The sequence below is a fragment of the Pongo abelii genome, chromosome 1 (assembly GCF_028885655.2).
Source record: "Pongo abelii isolate AG06213 chromosome 1, NHGRI_mPonAbe1-v2.0_pri, whole genome shotgun sequence".
In the NCBI taxonomy this organism is placed as follows: domain Eukaryota; kingdom Metazoa; phylum Chordata; class Mammalia; order Primates; family Hominidae; genus Pongo; species Pongo abelii.
In genome coordinates, this window is record NC_071985.2 from 232,719,090 (window position 1) to 232,744,638 (window position 25,549).

Genomic DNA, 25,549 nt, shown 5'->3' on the forward strand with positions numbered 1-25,549 from the left:
AGCCTCACAGATGACGTCCATGTTTTGTGTGAATGAAACTCAAACACTCTTTAGTTTTTAGAGTCATTTTCTGGTATCGAGCGAGCACACCACGGAGCGCACCCTGCTTCCAAGGCTGCTGCCTTCTGCACACGGTGGGGGATCCCCACCCTGGCTCCTCTCAAGGGCTGCGTGCACAGTGCCCGCTTTCCAGTTCCCTGACCCACCCTGAGTCCCTACTCCACTCTGCTCAGGGCTGACCTCAGACATCCCCTGTGGCTCAGCTCTGTCACCACTCAGAACGCCAGCCTCAGCTTCCCTATGTCCCCCAGATTCAGCAGCCCAGCAGGGATTGGGGGAAATGCTCCCACATCAGGTGGGTGGTGGCCTGGTCCCTGCAGACTGGACTGGCTTTTCAGCCATCTCCAGGAAGGAACACCTAACAGACAACTGTCCCTTAACTCCAAGGGTGATGCACACCTCTCCCCTGGTCTTTCTGCCCTAGGAAGGCTCTTGAGACACTGGTTATCAGCTGCTGTCTACCTCCTGATGCCCCCTACATTTACACAGCAGTGCACAGACCCCTGCCGCAACCTGCTTGTCTTGCTGACCCTGCTGTAGGAACGTCTAAACTGAGTGCCCATCTCCCCTGGCTTGCATCCTGTGGGAACGTGCCCTTCACCCTTTGCCAGCAGTTGCTGGGGAGTCTTTCTGGCCCCTTTCTCAGACTCACCACCTACCTTCTACCTGCACAGAACAATCAGCGTCCTGGCCATTTGCTAGAGATGTTTTCAGGCGGACCACTCCATCCTCACTGCAGGCCTTCATTCTTTCTGGCTTCCATCACTGCATGGCCCCCTAAGAGGTCCCCCTCCTGGCCCTCGTCACTGTGCCTCATGACAGCCACTACGCCCTAAGCCTTTGGAAGCCAGGGACCAAGTCTCGTTCACTGTCCTTTCCGCTGCACGAGTGCAGTGTCTGGCTATGTGCACGGGGCACTCAGTGCCTGTCAGCCCTTGGTAAACAGTCCTGGACAACAGGGGTCAAGGACAGAGCCCTGGGCGGCCACATTCTGTGCGTGCTGCTGTGCTGTGGCAAAGCTGCCTTTTCTGCATTTCATGTGAGTGAAGGAAGACACGGATGCGGCAGAGCACTGTGGGTTGCTCCCATCACTAACTCGGTTTGTGCCATAGTCCTGTTCCCAGGCAGTCCCAGGGCCTGCCCCTGATGGGCTGGAGGCACCACCAACCTCCCACTCCTCTGGCAGTCACAGCTCAGGGAATGGGCAAGCACCACCAATGAGAAACCAGCTGTGTGGTGGGGTGTCCAGAGAAGAGGAAATTCCTTTTTTCCTGGAGAGTGTGCAGCTGTAACTCACAGACAAGACATCCCTGAGCTACCAGCCTGGGGACAGAGGACATGAGTAAAGCTGTAACCATACCGTGTTACCCATAACAGGCGGTGAGGAGAGTGGGTTTTGGTTGGCACTGTTTGAGCTGCAGTATCAAGTCATGGCAGAGCTAGTGGACAGCTGACCTGGGGGTGGGAGTGAGGAGCAATGGTAGCTTCTGAATTTGAGCCCGTTTGAGCTGGGCAGTCACTGGCAGCTCAGTGTGTGAACCTGCAACCACTCAGGCCTCTGCTGCCCTTCCCTCTTCCTCCTGCCTCACCGTTCCCTGCCCCACGCAGGCTTCCCCACCATCCTCACTCGTGGTCCTGTACTAGTCCTGGCAAAGGTTCCGGTAACTGCAGCAACAGATACCTCCTGCACAGCTGTGGTCGATCGCAGGACAGCCGCAGGTGATGAAAAACCGTGAACCCAGGACGGGCAGGGCGTGAGACCGCCTGCGGGAGGATCAGCGATGTCAAGACGTTACAAACGCACGAACCCCCTCACCGTCTCCCTGGCGTTTGTGGGGTCCTGTTCAAGCTCCTTCACACGTAGAGCACCGGGCCTCGCTCCTCCGACTCCTTCCGTGGGCCTGAACCTTGAGGTACTTAGGCCTCCCCACGCTGGAGGGGCTCTGTAGGGACGTCGAGGCCACGTTTCCAGTCATCCCTCCACCCGTCTTTCCCCAGGAGCTGAGTTTTGAAGGCAAGACTTTGCGGGAGTCTGGCGTTAATACGCATCCCCAAAGTCTGGAGTCGATAAGGACTAAAGACACGACGCCGACGGCGGCCGGGGGACAGCGGGCACGCTCGTCTCATCCAGGGCGAGGCCGAGCGGAGCCTCTGATCCTGCCCCGCGCCCAGGGTTCAGCAGTGGGGGTCGTCCCGCCCCAGATCCCACCGAGATGGCCCCCCTTGACCCACAGGCCTTTCGAGACGCGAGCTTCCGCGATCCGGGGTCTCTGTGCGAACGTGGGCGTCTTGGAAGAGTTCCAGCCCCGCTCGGGGGGCATAGGCAGCCGCTCTCAGCACGGCACCAGCGCCTCCGCGGTCGACAGACATGCTTCCGGATCGGCCGGCACCGCGGAGCCCCCTGGGTAACGAGCCCGCCCCACCCGCGCCAGGTTCCGGCGTCGGCGTTAGGCGCGTTGCTGACGGGCAGGTTGCGTAGCCAATTGCGGCTAGGCGGCGTCGCGCTTGTCGCGGGCCGAACCAATGGCACGCGACGGGGCGGGGCGGTGGCGGCCGTGGAGCTTCGCGGGGAGCCGCCCTGCGGGAAGAAGCCGAAGGGGAGTCGGCGGCACAAAATGGCGGCGGCGGCGGCGGCGGCGGCTGGGGCTGCAGGGTCGGCAGCTCCCGCGGCAGCGGCCGGCGCCCCGGGATCTGGGGGCGTACCCTCAGGGTCGCAGGGGGTGCTGATCGGGGACAGGCTGTACTCTGGGGTGCTCATCACCTTGGAGAACTGTCTCTTGCCTGACGACAAGCTCCGTTTCACGCCGTCCATGTCGAGCGGCCTCGACACCGACACAGAGACTGACCTCCGCGTGGTGGGCTGCGAGCTCATCCAGGCGGCCGGCATCCTGCTCCGCCTGCCGCAGGTGAGGGCGCGGCCGCGAGCCTCGGTCCCAGGTAACCGCTGGGTCGGCAGCCGCCCTTTGTTGGCGGCGAGTCGGGCCCGCACCGCCCCCGCCCAGACCCCGCCAGCTCTGCCCCGACCCCAGCCCGGGCCCCAGTCCCCAGCCAGCCCATGCCCCAGTCCCCAGCCAGCCCATGCCCCTGACCCGGGGCCTCCCCGCCGCCAGTGCGCTGGATCCCGAGACGGCGGGACGCGAAGAGCCTTTGTGGACGTGGGAAGCGTTTCAGTGTTTGGTTCTGCGTGGGGAGTCCCACGTTACTCGATGACTTTTGGCCGCGAAGGCTTTGAATGGTGCGTTTGAAAATACACAAACTTTCTTCTACTCTAGGTGGCCATGGCTACCGGGCAGGTGTTGTTCCAGCGGTTCTTTTATACCAAGTCCTTCGTGAAGCACTCCATGGAGGTAAGGCTTCCTCCTGCACTTCATTCCCAGCGAAGTATGTTGAGGGTAAAACGGTTTGTTACTTTGCCCGGTTACTCAGGGGAGTGAGTACTTGCCCCCCAGTCTGAGTCTGTGCCGGAGGGTTCTGTTTCTTGACTTTTTTTTCCCCTGGGTGCACTTCCGTTTTGGTCTGAATAGCCCTCAAGCTTTGGCGGCCGTCAGGACGCCGTGGCTGGGGACAAACATGGGCGTGTTGCAATGCTTCCGCTTCAGCATGTATCAATGGCCTGTGTCCACCTGGCTTCCAAGATAGAAGAGGCCCCAAGACGCATACGGGACGTCATCAATGTGTTTCACCGCCTTCGACAGCTAAGAGAGAAAAAGTGAGTCGGTCAGAGCTGTCTAGTCTGTCATAGATGTCTATTTCTTTTTTTCTGATTAAGCTACAGTAAGGCGTGTATAACACAAGTACAGGCCTGAGGTTCTAAACCTGTGGGATGTTCATGAGCACATTCTCAAGTTCCACGAACAGGGCCTGCTCAGAGGCATCGGCAGATGCTGTTTAGTGATGGCAGGGGCTCCAGTGAGGACAGTGCACTGTGGCGGGTCGCGCTGGGGCTGGCTTCCTGCTTTACCCATGTCAGTGCACGGCCCTATTGCTGCTTCTGTCCCACAAGTTTCTGAGCGCTCTAGAGCAGGGAGTCTTAATCTCAGCACTATTGACATTTAGACTGGATAATCTTTTTTTTCTCCTGAGACAGGTTTCCTGTTGTCCAGGGCAGAGTGCGGTGGTATGATCATGGCTCACTACAGCCTCAACCTCCTAGGCTCAAGAGTTTCTCCTGCCTCAGCCTCCTGAGTAGCTGGGATTATAGGAGCACGCCAAACATGCCAGCTAATTTTTATTTTTTATTTGGTAGAGATGGGGTCATTCTGCGTTGCCCAGGCTGGTCTCAAATTCCTGGGCTCCAAGGATTTGCTGGCCTTAGCCTCCCAAAGCACTGGGATTACAGATTTCAGCCACAGCATCTGGCTGGGTAATCTTTAGTTGTTGGAGACTCTCCTGTGTGTTGCGGGATTCAGCAGCATCCCTGGTGTCGACTGACTGGATGACAGGAGTACCCGATGACAGGAGTGCCCACCTTAGACGTGACAGCCAGAAATTCTCTCATACCAGGTGCGGTGGTTCACACCTGTAATCTCAGCACTTGGGAGACTGAAAAAGGAGGTTTGCTTGAGGCCAGGAGATTGAGGCTGCAGTGAGCTGTGATGTCACCACTGCACTCCAGCCTGGACGACAGAGTGAGACCCTGTTTACAAAAAAACCCAAAAGTCTGTTGATGTTGCTTCATGGCCCTGGAATAGTAAAATTTCTCCAGCAGAGAACCGCTGCCTCCGACCTTAGCTCAGGGTTTATGCACCTGAAGTGAATGGAAGTCCTTTAGAAAACACAGCCTCTGGCCGGATTGGCCTGTAATCCCAGCACTTCGGGAGGCCTAGGCAGGTGGATCACGAGGTCAGGAGATCAAGACCAGCCTAACCAACATGGTGAAACCCTGTCCCTATTAAGAACACAAAAATTGGCCGGGCACGGTGGCTCACGCCTGTAATCCCAGCACTTTGGGAGGCTGAGGCGGGTGGATCACGAGGTCAGGAGATCGAGACCATCCTGGCTAACATGGCGAAACCCTGTTTCTACTAAAAATACAAAAAAGTTAGCCAGGCGTGGTGGCGGGTGCCTGTGGTCCCAGCTACTCGGGAGACTGAGACAGGAGAATGGCGTGAACCCGAGAGGCGGAGCTTGCAGTGAGCCAAGATCATACCATTGCACTCTAGCCTGGGCGACAGAGCAAGACTCTGTCTCAAAAAAAAAAAAAAAAATTAGCTGGGTGTGGTTGCAGGTGCCTGTAATCCCAGCTACTTGGGAGGGTGAGGCAGGAGAATCCCTGGAACCGGGGAGTTAGAGGTTGCAGTGAGCTGAGATTGTGCCATTGCACTCCAGCCTGGGCAACAAAATGAAACTCTGTCTCAAAAAAAAAAAAACAGCCTTGCCGAGTGCGGTGGCTCACGTCTATAATCCCAGCACTTTGGGAGGCCGAGGCGGATGGATCATCTGAGGTCAGGAGTTCGAGACCAGCCTGACCAACATGAAGAAACCCCATCTCTACTAAAAATACAGAATTAGCTGGTCGTGGTGGTGCATGCCTGTAATACCAGCTACTTGGGAGACTGAAGCAGGAGAATTGCTTGAACCTGGGAGGTGGAGGTTATAGTGAGCCAAGATCACACCACTGCACTCCAGCCTGGGCAACAGAGCGAGACTCCATTTCAAAAAAAGAAAAAGAAAACATGGCCTCATCGGCCTCCCAAAGTGCTGGGGTTACAGGTGTGAGCCACTGCACCCAGCCCCTTTTTTTTTTTTTTTTTTTTTTTGGAGATGGACTCTCACTGTGTCTCACCGTGTCACCCAGGCTGGAGTGCAGGGATGCGATCTCGGCTCACTGAAACCTCCGCCTCCTGGGTTCCAGTGAATCTCCTGCCTCAGCCTCCTGAGTAGCTGGGATTACAAGCACCCGCCACCACGTCTGGCTAATTTTTGCATTTTTTTAGTAGAGACAGGGTTTCACCATGTTGGTCAGACTGGTCTCGAACTCCTGAGCTCAGGCAGTCTGCCTGCCTCGCCTCCCAAAGTGCTGGGATTACAGGTGTGAGCCACCACACCTGGCCCATCTGTATTTAAATAATTGTGCTTTCATTGGTTCTATGGTTATTGAACCGTGAATATGTACTTCCCTATCGTGAGTCACATAAAGTGCTTTTAGCATTTGTGCCATGAGATTCTAAAACTTGCTGTGTTCGGTCTGTGCTTGTGCACCAGAAGCTGTTGATCTATAAGGAAAAGCAGGGAGGGATCGTTGGGAAGGGATGAGTAGGTTGGCACTGGGCTGTGGGGAGCGGTTTGCAGTTTTGTTCATCAGAGGATGTGGACTTCGTAGCGATGTTGTGTTGTGGGGTTTGCGTTAGGTGCTCTTAATTGGAGGTAATGACGGGATCTCAGAAGCCGTGCTCTGCTTGACTGTGATGCAGACCCTGTGCTCTCTCTTTGGCAGGAAGCCCGTGCCTCTACTACTGGATCAAGATTATGTTAATTTAAAAAACCAAATTATAAAGGCGGAAAGACGAGTTCTCAAAGAGTTGGGTTTCTGCGTCCATGTGAAGCATCCTCATAAGGTGGGTGTGTGGCTCCTGCCCTGTGAGCCTGCCTAGGCCGCTGCTCCAGCCTGGCCGCCTCTCTCCGCCTCAGTGCAGTTGAAGGCTCTGAAGAGGACTGAGTGCATCTCTGACTTGGCTTCCCAGTTTCTATCTATAATCTCAAGAGTAGTTCTTGACTCATTTGTAGTGTCAGCTGTTTATTTTAGTAACACATTTTTAGGAGTTTTGGAAATGGCATTATTTAAGTTTGGGCTTTCAAAAATAGTGGTGAGTTTATAAAAGTTGAATTTTAGTTTATGTTTTCCTTTCTCAACAGTTAATTTTTTTTTTCTTTTCTTTTTTTTTTGAGATGGAGTTTCACTCTGTCGCCAGGCTGGAGTGCAGCGGCACGGTGGCAGTGGCAGTGGAGGCACAACCTCCACCTCCCGGGTTCAAGCCATTCTCCTGCCTCAGCCTCCTGAGTAGCTGGCACTACAGGCACGTGCCACCACACCGAGCTGATTTTTGTATTTTTAGTAGAGATGGGGTTTCACCATGTTGGCCAGAATGGTCTTGATCTCTTGCCCTCGTGATCCTCCCACCTCGGCTTCCCAGAGTTCTGGGATTACAGGCGTGAGCCACCGCGCCTGGCCTTTTTTTTTTTTTTTTTTTTTTTTTTTGAGACGGAGTCTTACTCTGTCATGCAGGCTTGGAGTGCAGTGGTGCAATCTTGGCTCACTGCAACCTCTGCCTCCCAGGTTCAAGTGATTCTCGTGCCTCAGCCTCCCGAGTAGCTGGGATTACAGGCGTGTGCCACCACGCCTGGCTAATTTTTATATCTTTAGTAGAGTCGGGGTTTCGTCACATTGGCCAGGCTGGTCTCAAACTCCTGATCTCAGGTCATGCACCCGCCTCGGCCTCCCAAAGTGCTGGGATTACAGGTGTGAGCCACTGCACCCAGCCTCGACAGTTAGTTTTCTACAGTTGCTTTAGTGATAGCTTTACTTCCTCTTATGGAGAAATTAGGGGAATTCTGGCCCCTTTAGTCTGAAATGACTGGCGAGTTTTGCGGCATGTACTGACTGAGGACCATGGCCGCGACACGGTCCCTCACTCCCAGCGTTGTGGGTGCCTTCTGTGTTACACGGAAACAAAGCACTTGTTTTCCCAAACAGTTGTTTCCATCTTTGATTCGATCTCCTTTTTATTGGTGGGTTTCCTCATTTGCTTGTTCGACTTTCTGCCATCTGTTCAAATTGTCCATAAATTGCCCACCACAGATTGAAGTGCTTTTTTTCTTCTTTTTTTGAGATGGAGTCTTGCTCTGTTGTCCAGGCTGGAGTGCAATGGCGCAGCCTCAGCTCATGCTGCCTCCGCCTCCTGGGTTCAAGCGATTCTCCTGCCTCAGCCTCCTGAGTACCTGGGATTACAGGCATGCACCACCATGCCCGACTAATTTTGTATTTTTAGTAGAGACCGGGTTTCTCCATATTGGTCAGGCTGTTCTCGAACTCCCGACCTCAGGTGATCTGCCCGCCTCAGCCTCCCAAAGTGCTGGGATTACAGGCATGAGCCAGTGTGCCTGGCCTGAAGTGTTCTCTGTTTGCTGAAAGTATGTTCATATTGTGTTTTGGTGAGTTGTTAACTGGGGTACAGGGACGTGTAGGACAGGCCAGCCTCACTGGTGGAAAGGCATTGAAGACGAGAATGAAACCAGCCCCGTGAAGAACGAGGCCTGTGCCATGGGTTGTGTGGCTGGGCTCACGGGCATGCATCCTGCCTGGCTGCCAAGGCAGACAGCAGGCGCATCCACAAAGCTCCTTCCAGCCGAGCCGTCCGCCAGACGTGTGGCCAGGAGCCACTCCTGGGATCTAGCTTGAGGCTCTTGTTTGCTGCATGGACACCCACAAGATCTGAATTCTGGGCTCTTAAGGTTCTTGGTAATAACTGCCTGACCCGTATCTTCCAGATAATCGTTATGTACCTTCAGGTGTTAGAGTGTGAGCGTAACCAACACCTGGTCCAGACCTCATGGTGAGTTGAGCTTCCTTGTTTTATGAGACCAGCAAGGGCAGTGCAGGAATGTGTTGACTTGAGGCACTTGGGCAGTGGGTAGGCAGCCCAGTGACTTGGTTGTGGGCTGGAGTTGTCCGAGTGCCCAGTGCTCCTGCTGTATAAATTCCAATCAGACTCCCATAATGGGCACTGGCAGTCAACGGTAGGTGGCCTGTCCCCTCCCTGCAAGCCTGGACTTCCTGTGTCCCCCACCCTGAAGAGAGCAGTCAGTGGGCTTCCTCTGGGAGCTGTTGACTTGGCGCAGGGGGACCTTTTCCCGGGGAAGGTGGAGGGACAGGCTAGTGTAGACTTAGTCTGTTTCTCCGCTGACATTGGGAGAAGGGCAGAGAAGGTTCTGGGGCCGATTTTAGCAATGCATGTGCTAGAAAGGAACCCTAAAGTGCAATTTAGTATTTGGGGGATTCTGGGGATTCTGGTGAATTTTTTTCCCATGGAGTTAAGTCTGTAAGGGTCATATTTTTGCTGACTGAATTGTCTGGTGCTATGACATGTTTAATAGAGAACCTATTTTGACTTTTCTTTTCTGTACTCTTTCAATCAAAGGGTAGCCTCTGAGGGTAAGTGACTAAGACTTCTCCTCTGCTGTCCAAGCGCTTTGGTGCAGGGACAGCGGCGTCTTCAGCCAATCCAGTGCAGGCTCTCCACCGAAGGCTGGCTCTAGACTGGTGGTACGCACATAGCATAGCCATGGCCGACTCCTGCTGTGGTTCTCTGATGATTGTGCTTCTTGTTAATCCTCTGTCGTGCTTTGGTAATTGTATTGATTAGAGTTGATAACTGTCTTGACTTGAATTTTGTCCCTTTAAAACTGCTGTACCTGTATGATAAAGATGCAGTACCTTTCTCTTAAAAAAAAAATGGTATGGAAAGCTGTGAGAATTGAAGAGACAAATTGGCTGTGTCAGTGTGGGGTTATGTCATGATTTCTAGAAGCCCTGAAGTTGCTCTTTTCAGCAGCTTTGCGTGACACGCTCTAGTAAAAGGTGTGCATCTTTAAATTATTTCATGAATACTTTAAAAAATATTGTATCATTTCAAATACAGCAATAAGTTTATATGTTCTCAAGATTTCATTTGTTTTTAAGAATTTAAAGTTCATGGATTAATATCACTACTTTTGAATACTGAAAGTTGTTGATTAGACACCGAAAGGTTACTGATTGTGGAGTGTATCTGTGTTAGAGCTGTGCACTGGCACGCTTGCATCAGGGGGTGCTGCCACACGGCCGCCACACAGATTCCCCTATGATGCCTGGAGCTGCTTCCAGAGCCAGGTGCCTCCAAGAGGCACCTGTAGGACTTCCCATTTAGAAATCACTGAGTGGGTTTGTATGTTACCTTCTCTAAGGTTTATTTAGGACAGAGATATTGCGGGAGGGTCGTGGGTCAGATTCCAACACGACCCACCTTGTCTGCGGGTGCAGCCCCACTCCAAGACTCACCGTTATTGGGGTATGTGAGGAGCAGTAAATATAAAACCAGTTCACCTGTCCTCATGGAATTACCCTTTCTGTTTTTGCAGTGTTCATAAAGCTAGTATAAGGTTTGATTTTAGTCTATTAAATCTTAGAGATCTAAAGGAAATGCTCAAAATGTAGCCAGGTTTTAAATGCTTTAACTTTTAAAAAATGTAAATTTTTGTATATTTATAGCTTCTAAATATGAAAGTTAATGTACTGTGATGAAATGTTCAGTATTGTGTTGCTTCTCAGTATTGTGTTGCTTCTCAGTATTGTGTTGCTTCTGATTCTATGAATGTTCATTTTAAGACTCCTTTTTGAAATGGGACAGTTGGCAGCGGCTCTGGTGAGCCCGAGAAGAGGCCTGCCCTTGGGTGCGGAGCCTCCCTCCGCACGATGCTCCCACGCGTCCAACTTGCACCCAAGGGGCTTTTCCCTCTTCCAAGTGGACTCCTTCAAGGAAGCTGCAGCTCGGTCAGCAGAGAAGGGGCCTGCCGCCAGCGCCCTGGAGGAAGAGGAAGAGGAACCCAAGAGGATGGCTTGTCTCCCAGCAGCCACACCGGCTTTGTGCTCAGCCAGTTCATTTGAGTTTGCATGTTTCTCTGCACTATGGATTTTGAGCATTTAGATTTCTTTAATCAAAAGCGTTTTAGTGACTCCAGTAGACATTTTCTTTCTGAGGCATCGTGCTTTGCATGAGAGCAGGTCAAGGTTGAGGGGAAAAGTAAAGTTAAAGTCGGTTCTCTTTCATAGCAACACGTATTGTCTGACATTCAGCCAGCTTTTTTTTTTTTTCTAATAATTTCTGTGCCTTCCTGTCCTGTATTTAGAAAAAGCAGCTAGAATATTTCTCCATTAACTCTTGAGATTCACAGGACTGTCTAGCTCTGAGTCCTAGCAATAGACTCCTTAGAGGAGTAGTAAATTTATCTAGACTTTCTCTAGATAATGCAGGCGGAAGACCTGTGTTCCCGGGGTGGGGCATTGCAGTTTTTCCTGTGTTTGGTTTCCAGGAATTACATGAACGACAGCCTTCGCACCGACGTCTTCGTGCGGTTCCAGCCAGAGAGCATCGCCTGTGCCTGCATTTATCTTGCTGCCCGGACGCTGGAGGTCAGTGTGTTGCTACTATGGAGAGATTCTAGTCTGATTTTTTTTTTTCTCCAGCCTCCAGTAAACTTTACTGTGTTATTCTTCAAATTACTCTAATCTGGACCAAAGCATTTTCGTGACCAACAGGCTGTTTTTTTTATTGTCCTGAGTCTTGCTGGCTGTGAAGTTGAGGAAAGTGTAACGATGATGGTGTTTGTTTTTACAGATCCCTTTGCCCAATCGTCCCCATTGGTTTCTTTTGTTTGGAGCAACTGAAGAAGAAATTCAGGAAATCTGCTTAAAGATCTTGCAGCTTTATGCTCGGAAAAAGGTTCTTTGGCATTTTTTCATGTAACGTATGCGTTTGTGTTTGGTCAGAAACACCTGGTTCTGAACGGACGTCTTCTGGCTTTTGCAGGTTGATCTCACACACCTGGAGGGTGAAGTGGAAAAGAGAAAGCACGCTATCGAAGAGGCAAAGGCCCAAGCCCGGGGCCTGCTGCCTGGGGGCACACAGGTGCTGGATGGTACCTCGGGGTTCTCTCCTGTCCCTAAGCTGGGTGAGTCTGTTAGAGTGCAGGAATCCACTCCTCACAAAGGCAAAGACTGGTGACTCTCCCATGCCTTCATTCTGGGGTATGTGCTCCTTCCAGCCTTTTTTTTTTTTTTTTTGGGAGACAGGGTCTCTGTCACCCAGGCTGGAGTGTGGTGGTGTGATCGTAGCTCACCGCAGCTTCCAATTCCTGGATTCAAGTGATCTGCCCGCCTCAGCCTCCCAAAGTGCTGGGATTACAGGCGTGAGCCACCGCGCTGGCTGTGCTTAGCTAATTCTTTATCTTTTTAGTTGAGTCTGGGTCTTGTTATGTTGGCCGGGCTGCTCTTGGATTTCCTGGCCTCAAGTGATTGTCCTGCCTCAGCGTCCCAGAGTGCTAGGAGCATAGGCACCTGGCCTTTCTGTTGATTAGCAGGGAGTATGACAGGCTATCTGAAATGCTTTTGTTTACCCTGCTGCCCAGGTAGCTTGTCATCTGATGAAGGTGTTACAGTGTGGGGCCATAGATGATATACGTCATCAGACCTAGAGTTGAGTGTGATGCAAAGGGCCTGTCTGCAGTTCTTTTTTTTGAGACAGGGTCTCGCTCTGTCGCCCAGGCTGGAGTGCAGTGGCGCAATCTCGGCTCACTGCAAGCTCCGCCTCCTGGGTTCACACCATTCTCCTGCCTCAGCCTCCCGTGTAGCTGGGACTACAGGCGCCTGCCACCATGCCTGGCTAATTTTTTGTATTTTTAGTAGATATAGTGTTTCACTGTGTCAGCCAGGATGGTCTCGATCTCCTGGCCTCGTGATCTGCCTGCCTCGGCCTCCCAAAGTGCTGGGATTACAGGTGTCAGCCACTGCACCTGGCCTGCATTTCTTTTTTTTTTTTTTTTTTGAAACAGTTTCTCTCTTGTTACCCAGGCTGGAGTGCAATGGCACTGTCTCAGCTCACTGTAACCTCCGCCTCCTGGGTTCAAGCGATTTTCCTGCCTCAGCCTCCCAAGTAGCTGGGATTGCAGGCACCCGCCACCACACCCAGCTAATTTTGTATTTTTAGTAGAGATGGGGTTTCTCCATGTTGGTCAGACTGGTCTTGAACTCCTGATCTCAGCTGATCTGCCCGCCTCCCAAAGTGCTGGGATTACAGGCATGAGCCATTATGCCCAGCTTTTTTTTTTCTGAGTCAGAGTCTTACTCTGTTGCCCAGCCTGGAGTGCAGTGGCGCTATCTGGGATCACTGCAAGCTCCGCCTACGAGATTCTGGTGAGTCTTGTGCCTCACCCTCCCAAGTAGGTGGGATTACAGGCGCCCACCACCACATAATTTGTGTGTGTCTATATATATGTATATATATGTGTGTATATATATGCGTGTATATATATGTATATACGTGTATATATACATATATATGTATATATATAGACACATACACGTTTTGGGGTTTTTTTGTTTTGTTTTGTTTTTCTTGAGACGGAGTCTCGCTCTGTTGCCAGGTGAGTACTGTGGCGTGATCTCGGCTCACTGTAATCTCCGCTTCCCGGGTTCAAGCGATTCTCCTGCTTCAGCCTCTGGAGTAGCTGGGACTACAGGTGCGCGCCACCAAGCCCAGCTAATTTTTGTATTTTTAGTAGAGATGGGGTTTCACCATGTTGGCCAGGATGGTCTCAATTTATTGACTTTGTGATCTGCCCACCTCGGCCTCCCAAAGTGCTGGGTTTACAGGCATGAGCCCCAGCGTCCAGCCCCATCTGCATTTCTGTGATGTCTTTGTAAGTTCTGGGTCCCAGGCTGGGAGCCGGAAGTTACAGTCTGCTTGCGTCGCTTTTCGACCTGTAGAGGGGACTTATCTTGCTCTACAAACTTTTTTCTTATTGGGAGAGTTTTTTGTGATTGGCTTTTAACCTCTTGTTCTGCTTCTAGTGGAATCCCCCAAAGAAGGTAAAGGGAGCAAGCCTTCCCCACTGTCTGTGAAGAACACCAAGAGGAGGCTGGAGGGCGCCAAGAAAGCCAAGGCGGACAGCCCCGTGAACGGGTAAGATCCCAGGGCTGCCTGGGTGGCTGTCGGGGTTGGCTGGAGGGACTTCTGCTCTGTAACTGGCTCCTGTCCTGTTCACAGCTTGCCAAAGGGGCGAGAGAGTCGAAGTCGGAGCCGGAGCCGTGAACAGAGCTACTCAAGGTCCCCATCCCGATCAGCGTCTCCTAAGAGGAGGTATGTGCCTCGGGGCGCACCCGGGAGGCCGATAACCGGGGTGGGGCTGTCCCTCGGGGTAATCATTCTCACCCTGAGGTGGTTTCTGGTTTCTCTAAACCTAGAGCTTGTGTGTCTTGTCTGAGCTCCTGTGGGTGTGTGGGGCCCGGCCGGGCCAGATAGTCACACGTGTGGTGGTGCTGTTCTTCCTCCCAGGAAAAGTGACAGCGGCTCCACATCTGGTGGGTCCAAGTCGCAGAGCCGCTCCCGGAGCCGGAGTGACTCCCCACCGAGACAGGCCCCCCGCAGCGCTCCCTACAAAGGCTCTGAGATTCGGGGCTCCCGGAAGTCCAAGGACTGCAAGTACCCCCAGAAGCCACACAAGTCTCGGAGCCGGAGTTCTACCCGTTCTCGAAGCAGGTCACGGGAGCGTGTGGATAATCCGGGAAAATACAAGAAGAAAAGTCATTACTACAGAGATCAGCGACGGGAGCGCTCGAGGTCATATGAACGCACAGGCCGTCGCTATGAGCGGGACCACCCTGGGCACAGCAGGCATCGGAGGTGAGGCGGGGTTGCAGTGACTGGCGGCCGCAGGCCCTTCCCTGGGGGGTACCTGATGGCTGCCCTTTGACCCCTGGGTGTGCTCTCTCAGCGCAAGTGGCCCTAGAGCAGGATTCTTTTTGGAAATGTCTGTCGACTGGACCTTGGTGGATTTGGAAATGGAACTGAGGGACCGGTGACACGTGCTTCAGACCGGGTTGGGGTGTGGCGCACACCTGGGCCCGTGCAGGGCCCAGCTCGGCAGCAGCTCTGAGGGCAGCTCAATGAAATAGTGAATGCACACGCCCTTGTTGGTGTGGCCTGGCATGGCCTGGCGTGGCCTGGTGCTATCGGCAGCCGCTCTCCACTCCCTGACTGATACTCAATTACGTGAAGCCAAGAAAGACGATCTTTAGAACCTTTGCCTATATTAGGTTGTACTTATGTACATATTTTGCAGTGTTTCACAGGAGAAAATGGCCTTAATTGCCCCTTATTCTCTCTCCACGTTGTAAATAAACATGTGTTTAATACAAGTTAAAGCTATATATGAAAACTCAGAACTTGAATCCTGTCAGCTTAAAACTTGTGTAGGGAATCCTGACTTTTAAAATGTGAGGGTATTTGGATCTGTGTTGAAAGTCATATATTTTTATCTGTGCAGTGCTGAGTGCAGGCCACCAGCTCCTAAATAGAGGTTCCCTAAATGCGCGTATGACATGGTGAATAAACACAACTCTCTCCACTCAGGACATCTGGAACGTTATGGACATGGTAGGTGGTCGTTCTGTGTGCTTGTGAAAGTGTCCAGGCGTGTGCACAGCCAGTGCGCCCACTCTAGGGCTCCTTGCTCCCTGCTCTACTAGAGTTTTGGATTTTGCATCCAATCCTGTGTGCCTGCCCTTCTGCTGAAGGCTTGTGAGGGGCCTGAGTCCTCTGCCCATCAGGATGACAGGCTCCTTCCTGCAGGGCCATAGGAGGGAAGTTTTGGAAACATAGAATGATTCCAAAGTGCTCTCGTTCCTGAGGGGGACTGGTTTGTAACCCATGACATCTGTGGGCGTGAGAGGCAGCTGGGAGCAGGACACTTGGAGGGTCACCCCATGGGGGTGGCACCTGCACTCTGAGTGCCCCCCACTGTCATCAGCTGCCTCTTACCGTGGACACAGGTTTGGTTTTGGGGACTAGGGGGCACCACTCCTGGTGGTACGGTTTGGACTTACTAGGGCAGTGGGGCATATAGGCCGGGGCTAGTGGGATAACGGGGAGTTGTGCCTGATGACTTTTTTGATGGAATCCTGCATTACAGAGCTGGTGGGACCCCCCCTCAGAATTGGGGAACTGAGGAGACTCCAGGGAGGGTGTCCTTCCAGGGAGAACAGCTGTGAGGGGCCCCCTAGCTTCCTGTGCCTGGAAGTAAGAGAACCGGTAAAGGGCCATACACGCCTGTACCCAAGAGACTGCTCTCCATTTGCTTTCTTTTTTATTGAATAATTGTAAAATATTATTATGACATAAAGAACCATTTAAGGCCAGATTTTATGTTCTCCCAATTTGCACTGGGCCCAAATGGTGTTGCAGTAGAAAATGAGTTTTGGCTGGGCGCAGTGGCTCATGCCTGTAATCCCAGCGCTGTGGGAGACTGGGTGTGGTGGCTCACATCTGTAATCCCAGAACTGTGGGATTCACTTGTCTTCCCTTTCAGATCCCCACTTTCTGCAGAGAGGTGTGAATTTGGGTGGCACAGAAGTGGATTAGAAGCATTTGTCCATGGATGGAATACAACAACAAAAGAAGAACTTTTTTCTCTTTTTTCTGTTTTTTTTTTTTGAGACGGAGTCTTGCCCTGTTGCCCAGGCTGGGGTGCAGTGGCGCAATCTTGGCTCACTGCAACCTCTGCCTCCTGAGTTCAAGTGATTCTCCCATCTCAGCCTCCTGAGTAGCTGGGACTACAAGTGCCTGCCACCATGCCTGGCTAATTTTTTTTGTATTTTTAATAGAGACGGGGTTTGACCACATTGGCCAGGCTAGTCTCGAACTCCTGACCTTGTGATCCACCCACCTCAGCCTCCCAAAGTGCTGGGATTACAGGTATGAGCCACCGCGCCCGGCCCTGTTTTGTTTTCTTTTTTTTTTTGAGACTGGGTCTTGCTCTGGTGCCCAGGTTGGAGTGCAGTGGTGCAGTCACGGCTCGGCTCACTATAACCCCACTCTGGGCTCAAGCGATCATCTCACCTCAGCCTCCTGAGTAGCCGGAACTACAGGAGTGTGCCACCACACCCAGCTAGTTTTTCTATTTTTTTTTTTTTTAGAGATGGGGTCTTGCTATGTTGTCCAGGTTGGTCTGGAACTCCTGAGCTCAAGCAGTCTACCTGCCTTGGCCTCCCAAAGCATTGGGATCACAGGTGTGAGCTGCAGCACCTGATCACAAGAAGTACTTCTATTAAGCAAAGTGTAGAAGGGAAAGCATAAAGTGACTATAAGAAGGGTAAAGCTGGCCCGGGCACGGCGGCTCACGCCTGTAATCCCAGCACTGTGGGAGATCGGGCGCGGCAGCTCACGCCTGTAATCCTAGCACTGTGGGAGGCTGGGCGCGGTGGCTCACGTCTGTAATCCCAGCACTGTGGAAGGCTGAGGCAGGTGGATCACGAAGTCAGGAGATGGAAACCATCCTGGCCAACATGGTGAAACATCGTCTCTACTAAAAATACAAAAATTACAGTGCTGCATCCCTGGAATCCCAGCTACTCAGGAGGCTGAGGCAGGAGAATCGCTTGAACCCGGGAGGCAGAGAAATTGCAGTGAGCCGAGATTGCGCCGTTGCACTCCAGTCTGGCGACAGAGCAAGACTCCATCTCAAAAAAAGAAAAGGCTGTTACCAAAAGCTATAATTTTAGGTTTTAGGGCAGTAAGCAAGAAAAGGCAAGAATAAGAATCCGCTAGGGTGTGCCTCCAACCTGCAATCTTAGAAGAAATGTCAGTGCCAAAACCTGGGCCATCCAGAGGGTGACCAATAACACGAAATGCCAAAACCCTGGGGTTCCCAAGTGTTGGCCAATGAGGGTCCACACACCAAATGCCAGAAACCCCAGAGCAGGTGGAAGGCAGCCAACAGTGTACCCCAAAGGCCAAGCTGGGGCCACAGAACGTGACTCTGGCATCCCAGGGTCAACACAACAGGACCTCTCACAGCCAAGTGTCCTGCCTTAAACAGTTGCCCTAATACAGTTACTGGGGAGTAAGAGCAAAAACCATGAATGAAGCGTACATTTCAGGACAGAAAATAAAATGGGCTGGGCACGGTGGCTCACACCTGTAATCCCAGCACTGTAGGAGGCTGAGGTGGGTGGATTGCTTGAGCTCAGGAGTTTGAGACCAGTCTGGGCAAAATAGTGAAACCCTATCTCTACTAAAGATACAAAAAAATAAAGGGCTGGGTGCAGTGGCTCACGCTTATAATTCCAACACTGTGGGAGGCCAAGGTGTGTGGATCACAAGGTCAGGAGATCGAGACCATCCCGGCCAATGCGGTGAAACTGTGTCTCTACTAAAAATACAAAAATTAGCCGGGTGTGGTGGCGCATGCCTGTAGTCCCAGCTACTCAGGAGGCTGAGGCAGGAGAATCGCTTGAACCCAGAAGGCGGAGCTTACAGTGAACCGAGATTGCGCCACCGCACTCCAGCCTGGGCGACACAGTGAGACTCCGTCTCAAAAAAAAAAAAAAAGACAGCAAAGGGGTGAGCAAGAGGCAGGGAGATGGAAGATGGAAGTGGCTGGCAGCGGAAGCAACATGAGACGGCGAGACGTGCCGCAGTGGGCGATCAGCGCTGCCACACGAACCAGAGGCTCTTTTCAGAACCATCCTCTTTCCGGGCCTGTGGTGGAGCCGAGCAGTGGGCGACAGGCACAGCACCGCCACCTCCTGTGAGGTCCGTGCTCCGGCCAGGTCCCAAGTCCGAGGGCCTGTTCTCTCACAGCAGCCAAGTAGTGGATTTGGATACCCAATTGCTTGGCCACCCTGGACAGAACCACATGCTTCTCATCCTTTCTCTTGGTTGATTCTCCTCTAACCCCAATTTATTTTTGTCAGCCATTTTACTTTATTTCTGAGACAGTCTCTTATCCAGGCCGGAGTGCAATGGCAATCCCGAGTAACTGGGACAACAGGCACCCGCCACCACGCCCGGCTAATTTTTTGTATTTTCAGTAGAGACGGGTTCGCCGTGTTAGCCAGGATGGTCTTTATCTCCTGACCTCGTGATCCTCCCGCCTCGGCCTCCCACAGTGCTGAGACCACAGGCGTGAGCCCCCGCGCCCAGCCTCCCACAGTGCTGGGATCACAGGCATGAGCCCCCGTGGCCAGCAAGCCCCCAAATTAGGGCCTAGCCCACGAGGGTTCTTGTCTTCACCCAGGGAAGAACGCGGGTGGTGGTAGACAGCAATCTTTTTTTTTTTTTTCTTTTTTTTAATCGGAGATGGAGTCTCACTTTGTTACCCAAGCTGGAGTGCAGTGGCACAATCACAGTTCACTGCAACCTCTGTTTCGCAGGCTCAAGGAGTCCTCCCTCCTCACCTTCCCTCTTGCTGGTGGACATTGTGGGAGTCCACTACTGCACCTGGCCCACAGCAATCCAATAGTCTTGCTCTGTCGCCTGGGCTGGAGTGCAGTGCTGCAATCTCAGCTGATTGCAACCTCCTCCTCCTGGGTTCAAGTGATTCTCCTGCCTCAGTCTCCCGAGTAGCTGGGATTACAGTAGTCTGCCACCATGCCTGCCTAATTTTGGTATTTTTAGTAGAGATGGGGTTTTACCATGTTGGCCAGGCTGGTCTTGAATTCCTGACCTCAGGTGATCCGGCCACTTCGGCCTGTGCTGGGATTACAGGTGTGAGCAACCGCACCTGGCCCACAGCATTCCTTTTATTGAACTGGAGCTAGTTCTCATGGGGCAAGGATAATGCGTAGACAGTGGGCCCAGAGCTGCACTTGAGGGCTGTTGGCAACTGTATTTATATGCACGTTTACTTACATTAAATTAAGGGATGAGTTACCAGGACTTCCTGCGAAAGGGGTGGTAATGTCTGAATTGTTACCGGATTGTTTGGAAAGGGGTAGTAATGTCTGAGTTTGGAAAGGGGTGGTAAAACCTCTGGGTCGTTGCCATGGGCTTTGTAAACTGTGAAGGCACTGGGGGGACAGCTCATACCAGTGCGCAATGAGGGCCCCCAGGGATCACCTTCCTGGCCATCTGCCCCTTCCTTCTGGTTTCTTTACTTCATTCTGTCTGGACTAGGAAGACCGTCCTGCAGGTCTCTCGTCTCCCTGCTGCAGTGTGCCGATGGGACCAGGGGATCCCTGGTGGTCCCCAGCTGGAGACTGGCTGGCTTAGGAGAGGGCACGTGGTGGCTGCCTCCAGTGGTTCCCCAGGAGCCCCAGCATGGTGGGCATCTCCTTGCAGTCACCGCTGCAGAGACGTCCAAAGCACTGACCCGCCCTACCCTGTGTGAAGGGTCGTTTCTGCCTGTCCACGAGATGACTGGCCCTGCAAGGCTGCCAAGAGGGGGAGTGCAGGCATCAGGGTAGCCCGTCCCTGCGACTCCATGCTGCCTGCGTCTCAGCTTCTGGGCCACCATCTGGAGGAAACTGATGGGTGCTCCGGGGGATCAGGCTAGGGGGACACGGCGGGGGTCTGAGCTCAGGACGCTACTCAGCACGCTGAGTGCACAGGACAGTTCCCAGGCGTCAGCTGTGCCAAGGTGGAGAAATGTGTGTGGGGAGAAACGTGTGTGGGACACGCCCCAGAGGACACAGACAGGGCCCATTGTCCCCCAGAGCCTCCAGTCCCACAGCTCTGGCAGTTCCCAGCTTCCACGCAGAGTGCCTCTACTGCCTGAGGCTTTCCGGAGCCCATTCTGGAGAAAACCAGATGGGTGGGCCAAAGTGAGGGTCTGCCCCAGGTCCTTTGAGGGTCCACGGTAGCTGCGGGGCCCCACAGGCTCATTTCTGCCTAGGGACACAGCAAGGGGCACGGCGCCAGCTCCTGGCACGGGTGCCCCGGAGCTCTGGCAACTGGAGCCTGGTTCGGCATCCGGAAAGTGAGGGTCGCCAGCCACAAGGCAGGGATGGGTTCGGCCTCTGCTCCCAAGTGGCTCAGGTCCCGGCCTCGATCCAGGAGCGTTGACTGAGGGTAGGGGTCCTTGCCCACCAGACCGGGGGCTCCCCCGTGCCACAGAATCCATGGCTCTCCCCTGCCTGCAGCAAGGCCAGGCCCAGGGGTCACTCCAGCCCTGGGAGTACCTACGGGAGGAACCCACACAGGGAGGCGTCTGGCGCGGTGGGTGGGCACCTCCCTGGCAGCCCCCAAGGTCGCCCTGGCACTTGGGGCGACTGCAGGTCTTGCCCCGTATCTCGTCTTCCCAGGGGAGGCAGGCAGTGGGGGGCTGTCCAGCATCCATGAGGCCACCGTCCCTGCCTCCTTGAGATTTGCCCTGTGCGGGGACCAAAGGAAGGAGGGGCATGCGCCACTGTCATCCCACGGAAGCCCCGCTCCACCTCCTCAGGCCCAGCCCTGGGGGCTGCTTCCATCCTGCCAGCACCTGCATGGCTGCACGGGCAGCTGCGTGAATGGGGGGACTGGGCACAGGCAGGGCTGGGGCCCTGCATGGGGTGCACCCCAAGTTCCTTGCAGGGCAGGGCACCCACACAGAGCAGCTGCTGTGTCATGGAGCTGCTGGGCTGGCTTCGCTGGTGGTGGCCCGGCTGGAGTGTCACAGCCCAGGGCACCCCGACCCTGAGAGGACACACTTGGCAGAGAGGCCATTTTGCCATCAGCAGGGGGTGCAGGCCCTACCACCCGGGACAGCTCACAGTGGTGCCCAGGCCCGGGCATCTAGAGCCAGACGCACTGTTCCTGTTCCCTTAGCCTTGTGTGAGGGTGCCTGTCTCCTGGGAAGCCCTGTGCCTGGAGCACTGGTGAGCATTTTAACTAGCACCTCTGAAAAAAGGGTAGGCCCTCGTATTTCAATTTTTGGGGTGTAAATACTTCCTTCATGGCCAATTTTATTTATCTGAGACAGAGTCTCGCTCTGTTGCCCTGGCTGGACTGCAGTGGTGCGATTTTGGCTCACTGCAACTTCCACCTCCCAGGTTCAAGCAGTTCTTCTGCCTCAGCCTCCCAAGTAGCTGGGATTACAGGCGCCTGGCTAATTTTTGTATTTTTATTAGAGACGGGGTTTCACCGCGTTGGCCAGGCTGGTCTCGAACTCCTGACCTCAGGTGATCTGCCCGCCTCGGCCTCCCAGAGTGCTGGGATTACAGGTGTGAGCCACTGCACCCAGCCCGGCCATTATATTCTATTGTCTTTGTCGCCCAGGCTGGAGTGCAGTGGTGTGATCTCATGGGCTCAAGCGATCCTCTCACCTCAGCCTCCCAAGTAGCTGAGACCACAGGCTCACGCCTCCACGCCTGGCTGATTTGTTTTTAATTTTTTTTTCTTTTTTTTTTTGAGACAGAGTCTCGCTCTGTCACCCAGGCTGGAGTGCTGTGGCACGATCTTGGCTCACTGCAGGCTCCGCCTCCCGGGCTCACGCCATTCTCCTGCCTCAGCCTCCCGAGTAGCTGGGACTACAGGTGCCTGCCACCACGCCCGGCTAATTTTTTTTGTAGTTTTAGTAGAGACGGGGTTTCACCGTGTTAGCCAGGATGGTCTCGATCTCCTTCGATCCACCCGCCTCGGCCTCCCAAAGTACTGGGATTAGAGGCGTGAGCCACCGCGCCTGGCCTTAATTTTTTGTAGAGATGGAGCCTCACTATGTTGCAGGCTGGTTTTCAACTCCTAGGCTCAAGTGATCCTCCCACCTCAGTCGCCTGAGTAGCTGGGACTACAGGTGTGAGTCACCACGCCCAGCTAATTTTTGTATTTTTTGAAGAGACAGGGTCTCGCCATGTTACCCAGGCTGGATATGGACAATTTCAAGTGCCAACAACTTCTTTCCATGCAGTAGCCATTATACAGCTTTTCCTTCATCACTCACCGTGGCAGGGCCTTGGCTCACTCTGCCTCCCATGTTTAAGTGATCCTCCTGGCTCAGCCTCCTGAGCAGCTGGGATTACAGGCATGTGCCACCACGCCCGGCTAATTTTTGTATTTTGCATAGAGACGGGGTTTCGCCATCTTGGCCAGGCTGGTCTCGAACTGACCTCAAGTGATCTGCCTGCCTTGGCCTCCCAAAGTGCCGGGATTACAGGCGTGAGTCACTGCACCCGGCCCACAATACTTAAAAAAAAAAAAAAAAAGATTGATAGACCATTTATTTAAGCAAGAATACATACAGTCGTCATTGCCAGATTTAATATGAGTTGTTAAACGTTTGATCCAATTTTCCTTCTTGGATAAGTTTTTTGAAAACAATACCAGAAAAAGAGGGTCCCCATTCCATACAGAGCTCCCAAGAGTGAGTTTTTAGGAGTGAGTCTAAAATTAGGGTAGACATTTTGCTAATCTTGCGCAGATCCTATGAATCAAGGCAGGATCTTGATGAGTCCTTGGCGGTTAGGGACATCGTACTGAAGCAGGTGCTCCCGTTTAAGCCACGCTCTGAATGGCCAACGGCTGGGCTTGTGCCCGCCGAGTTTCTGGAGATATGTCCTGTTTGGCTGCGCCGAGGGCAGAGGCCAGGTGCGACGGAGTATATACTTGGGGAGCGACATCTCGGCGACCCAGCACACACCTGCCTATAGTATTCAGTCATCTTAAGATCATTCTCCAGAGGTAGGAGAATCGCTTGAGACTGGGAAGTGGAGGTTGCAGTGAGCTGAGATTGCGCCATTGCACTCCAGCCTGGGGACAGAGCGAGACTCCCTCTCAAAAAAAAAAAAAAAAATGTTGGGTGTGGTGGCTCACGCCTGTAATCCTAGCACTTGGAAAGGCCGAGGCAGGTGGATTGCCTGAACTCAAGAGCTCGAGAGCAGCCTGGGCAACACAGTGAAACCGTCTCTACTAAAATACAAAAAATTAGCTGGGTGTGGCAGCGTGCGCCTGTATTCCTAGCTACTCTGGAGGCTGAGGAAGGAGAATTGCTAGAACCCGGGAGGCAGAAGTTGCGTGAGCCAAGATCACGGCACTCCAGGCTGGGTGACAGAGCAAGACGGCTCCGTCTGTTTAAAAAAAGAAAGAAATAGAAACTTCAGAATTTTTAGGAATGTTGTATCTCTGGCTCGGAGGTTGGAGGGGCATTAAAGGCGGCGTGGCCGAGGGTGGACCCAGGCTGGAGCTCCGGCTGTGCCCTGAGCTGAGGAGCCCCGAAGTCTTGGGGCAAAAGCTGCAGACAGGCAGGTCCCTGATGCCTTGTCAGAGCCTGGCGGTAGCTTGTGGGAGCCAGTGCGGGCCAGGGCACAGTGGGACCGCTAGCTGTTTAGCTTTCAGGAGTTTTGTACACCAGCTGCTACACAGCCATTGTTTATAAATCAGATACATTTACAGTTAAATTATGCTAATAAAAGGAAATACTGAAAACCTATAGTTTTGTATTTTAATAAGATCACTATTATCCATGATCTTAAGGTTATCTAACTATTATAGGCAGGTGTGCCCTGGGTCACCAATATGTCTTTCCCCCAGTATACTCTGTCACGTCTGGCCACTCTGCCCTCGACCCAGTCCTGAGGAGCTGGGACTACAGGTCTGTGCCACCATGCCTGCCTTTTTTTTGAGTCAGAGTCTCGCTCTGTCACTCAGGCTGGAGTGCATTGGCATGATCACTGCAACCTCCACCTCCCAGGTTCAAAAGATTCTCCTGCCTCAGCTTCCAGAGTAGCTGGGACTACAGGTGTGCACCACCACACCCAACTAATTTTTTTTTTTTTTTTGGTATTTTTAGTAGAGACGGGGTTTCACCATGTTGGCCAGGCTGGTCTCGAACTCCTGACTTCAGACAGTATGCCCGCCTCGACCTCCCAGAGTGCTGGGATTACAGGCAGGTGTGAACCACTCTGCCCGACCAAAATTCTGAAGTTTCTAAAAAATTTTCCTGAAGACAAATGGGTATTTTGGGGAAAACAGGTATGTGCAGTAACTGTGTACTTTCCTTGAGACTAGAGTTCCTTTGTTTAAAAATTAGGAATCATAACCCATGCACCCTCCCCAATTCTTGAACTGCATTTTTTCTTCCTCAGATGTTTGTAAAGGATTGATCTTCCTAGTCTAGTTCCAGCTCATCTAGCTTGGCAGCTCTGCTCACACAAGCATCTGGCACTTCCAACAAGTGTTCCTGCCACTCCTGTGGGCGGCAGCCAGTCAGGTCTGGCCTGGGCATTCATTGGGGTGGCCACGGTCTGCAAGCCTCCTGGGCCGGCTCCATGCAGCTCTTGTAGCTGAATGATAATTCCCCAGCCTTGTAGCAGCTGGGTCCTGCTCTAGCTGGGACCTTTCCCTTTTGGCCTGGAGCCTATTGGGTACAGGGACCCCAACAGACTGGTCTTCCTCACTTCACCTCCCTGAAATTACTTCCTGAGAGGGGGAAGGACACCCTGGTTCATCCTGCCCCTCAAGACTTTCTCAGACTGAAATGTCCACATCGTGTTTCTTCTACCAGGTCCCTAACTCTGGGGAGGTACTTTTATCTGCACCTCAATGCCTCAGAAGCCTGAAGGCCAAGGTTGCCAGCCCAGGTTATTCTGGTTCTTCTCAACATGCTCACCTGTCTCTGATGGATTCTTTGCATCTCCCTGGACCCCGGCCGGGTGAAGACAAACACAGGGGCACCAAGGCGAGGGCTGCTCTGGAGGCACCACCCTGCTCATTTACGACCAAATCCACTAGGGGAAGCTGTGCAGCAGGGGTGAAGGGCGGGCCCGCAAATAACGTTCGTAAACCTTCCTGCTTGGAGTCCCAAGTAGCCCCTCTGAGGGGTAACGTAGAGTCATCTGGGGACCTCAGTTGTAGAGCTGGGCCTGGAGCCTGAACTTTCTGTTCTCACACTGGCCTATCCTACCTGTCACTCACTGCTTAGCCAGGCTGGGCCCAGCGGATAACCTGGCCTTTCCACTTCCTGCTAAGCGTCCCTGGAAGACCCTCCT

At 53.0% G+C, this 25,549-nt stretch overlaps 1 protein-coding gene across 11 annotated transcripts; it reads left to right on the forward strand.

The window, feature by feature from the left end:
- Positions 1-60: 60 nt before the first annotated feature.
- On the forward strand, positions 61-25,549 carry CCNL2 (cyclin L2). 11 transcript variants are annotated; one of them, XR_010137056.1, is made up of 14 exons: positions 61-2,966; positions 3,333-3,407; positions 3,660-3,769; positions 6,497-6,617; positions 8,548-8,612; positions 11,128-11,227; positions 11,433-11,537; positions 11,625-11,766; positions 13,664-13,775; positions 13,860-13,952; positions 14,148-14,495; positions 24,352-24,533; positions 24,647-24,771; positions 25,066-25,549. XR_010137056.1 is itself a non-coding variant. In XM_063715881.1 (12 exons), the coding sequence occupies exons 1-12, from the start codon at positions 2,274-2,276 to the stop codon at positions 15,167-15,169; spliced, it is 1,995 nt and encodes a 664-aa protein (XP_063571951.1). In that variant the 5' UTR covers positions 61-2,273; the 3' UTR covers positions 15,170-15,240. The 11 variants fall into 11 exon arrangements, 5 of the variants coding, with proteins under 5 accessions (XP_063571951.1, XP_002811661.3, XP_009234210.2 ...); XM_063715881.1 differs by lacking the exons at positions 24,352-24,533; positions 24,647-24,771; positions 25,066-25,549 and adding an exon at positions 15,139-15,240; XM_002811615.5 differs by lacking the exons at positions 24,352-24,533; positions 24,647-24,771; positions 25,066-25,549 and having other exon boundaries at positions 14,148-15,034.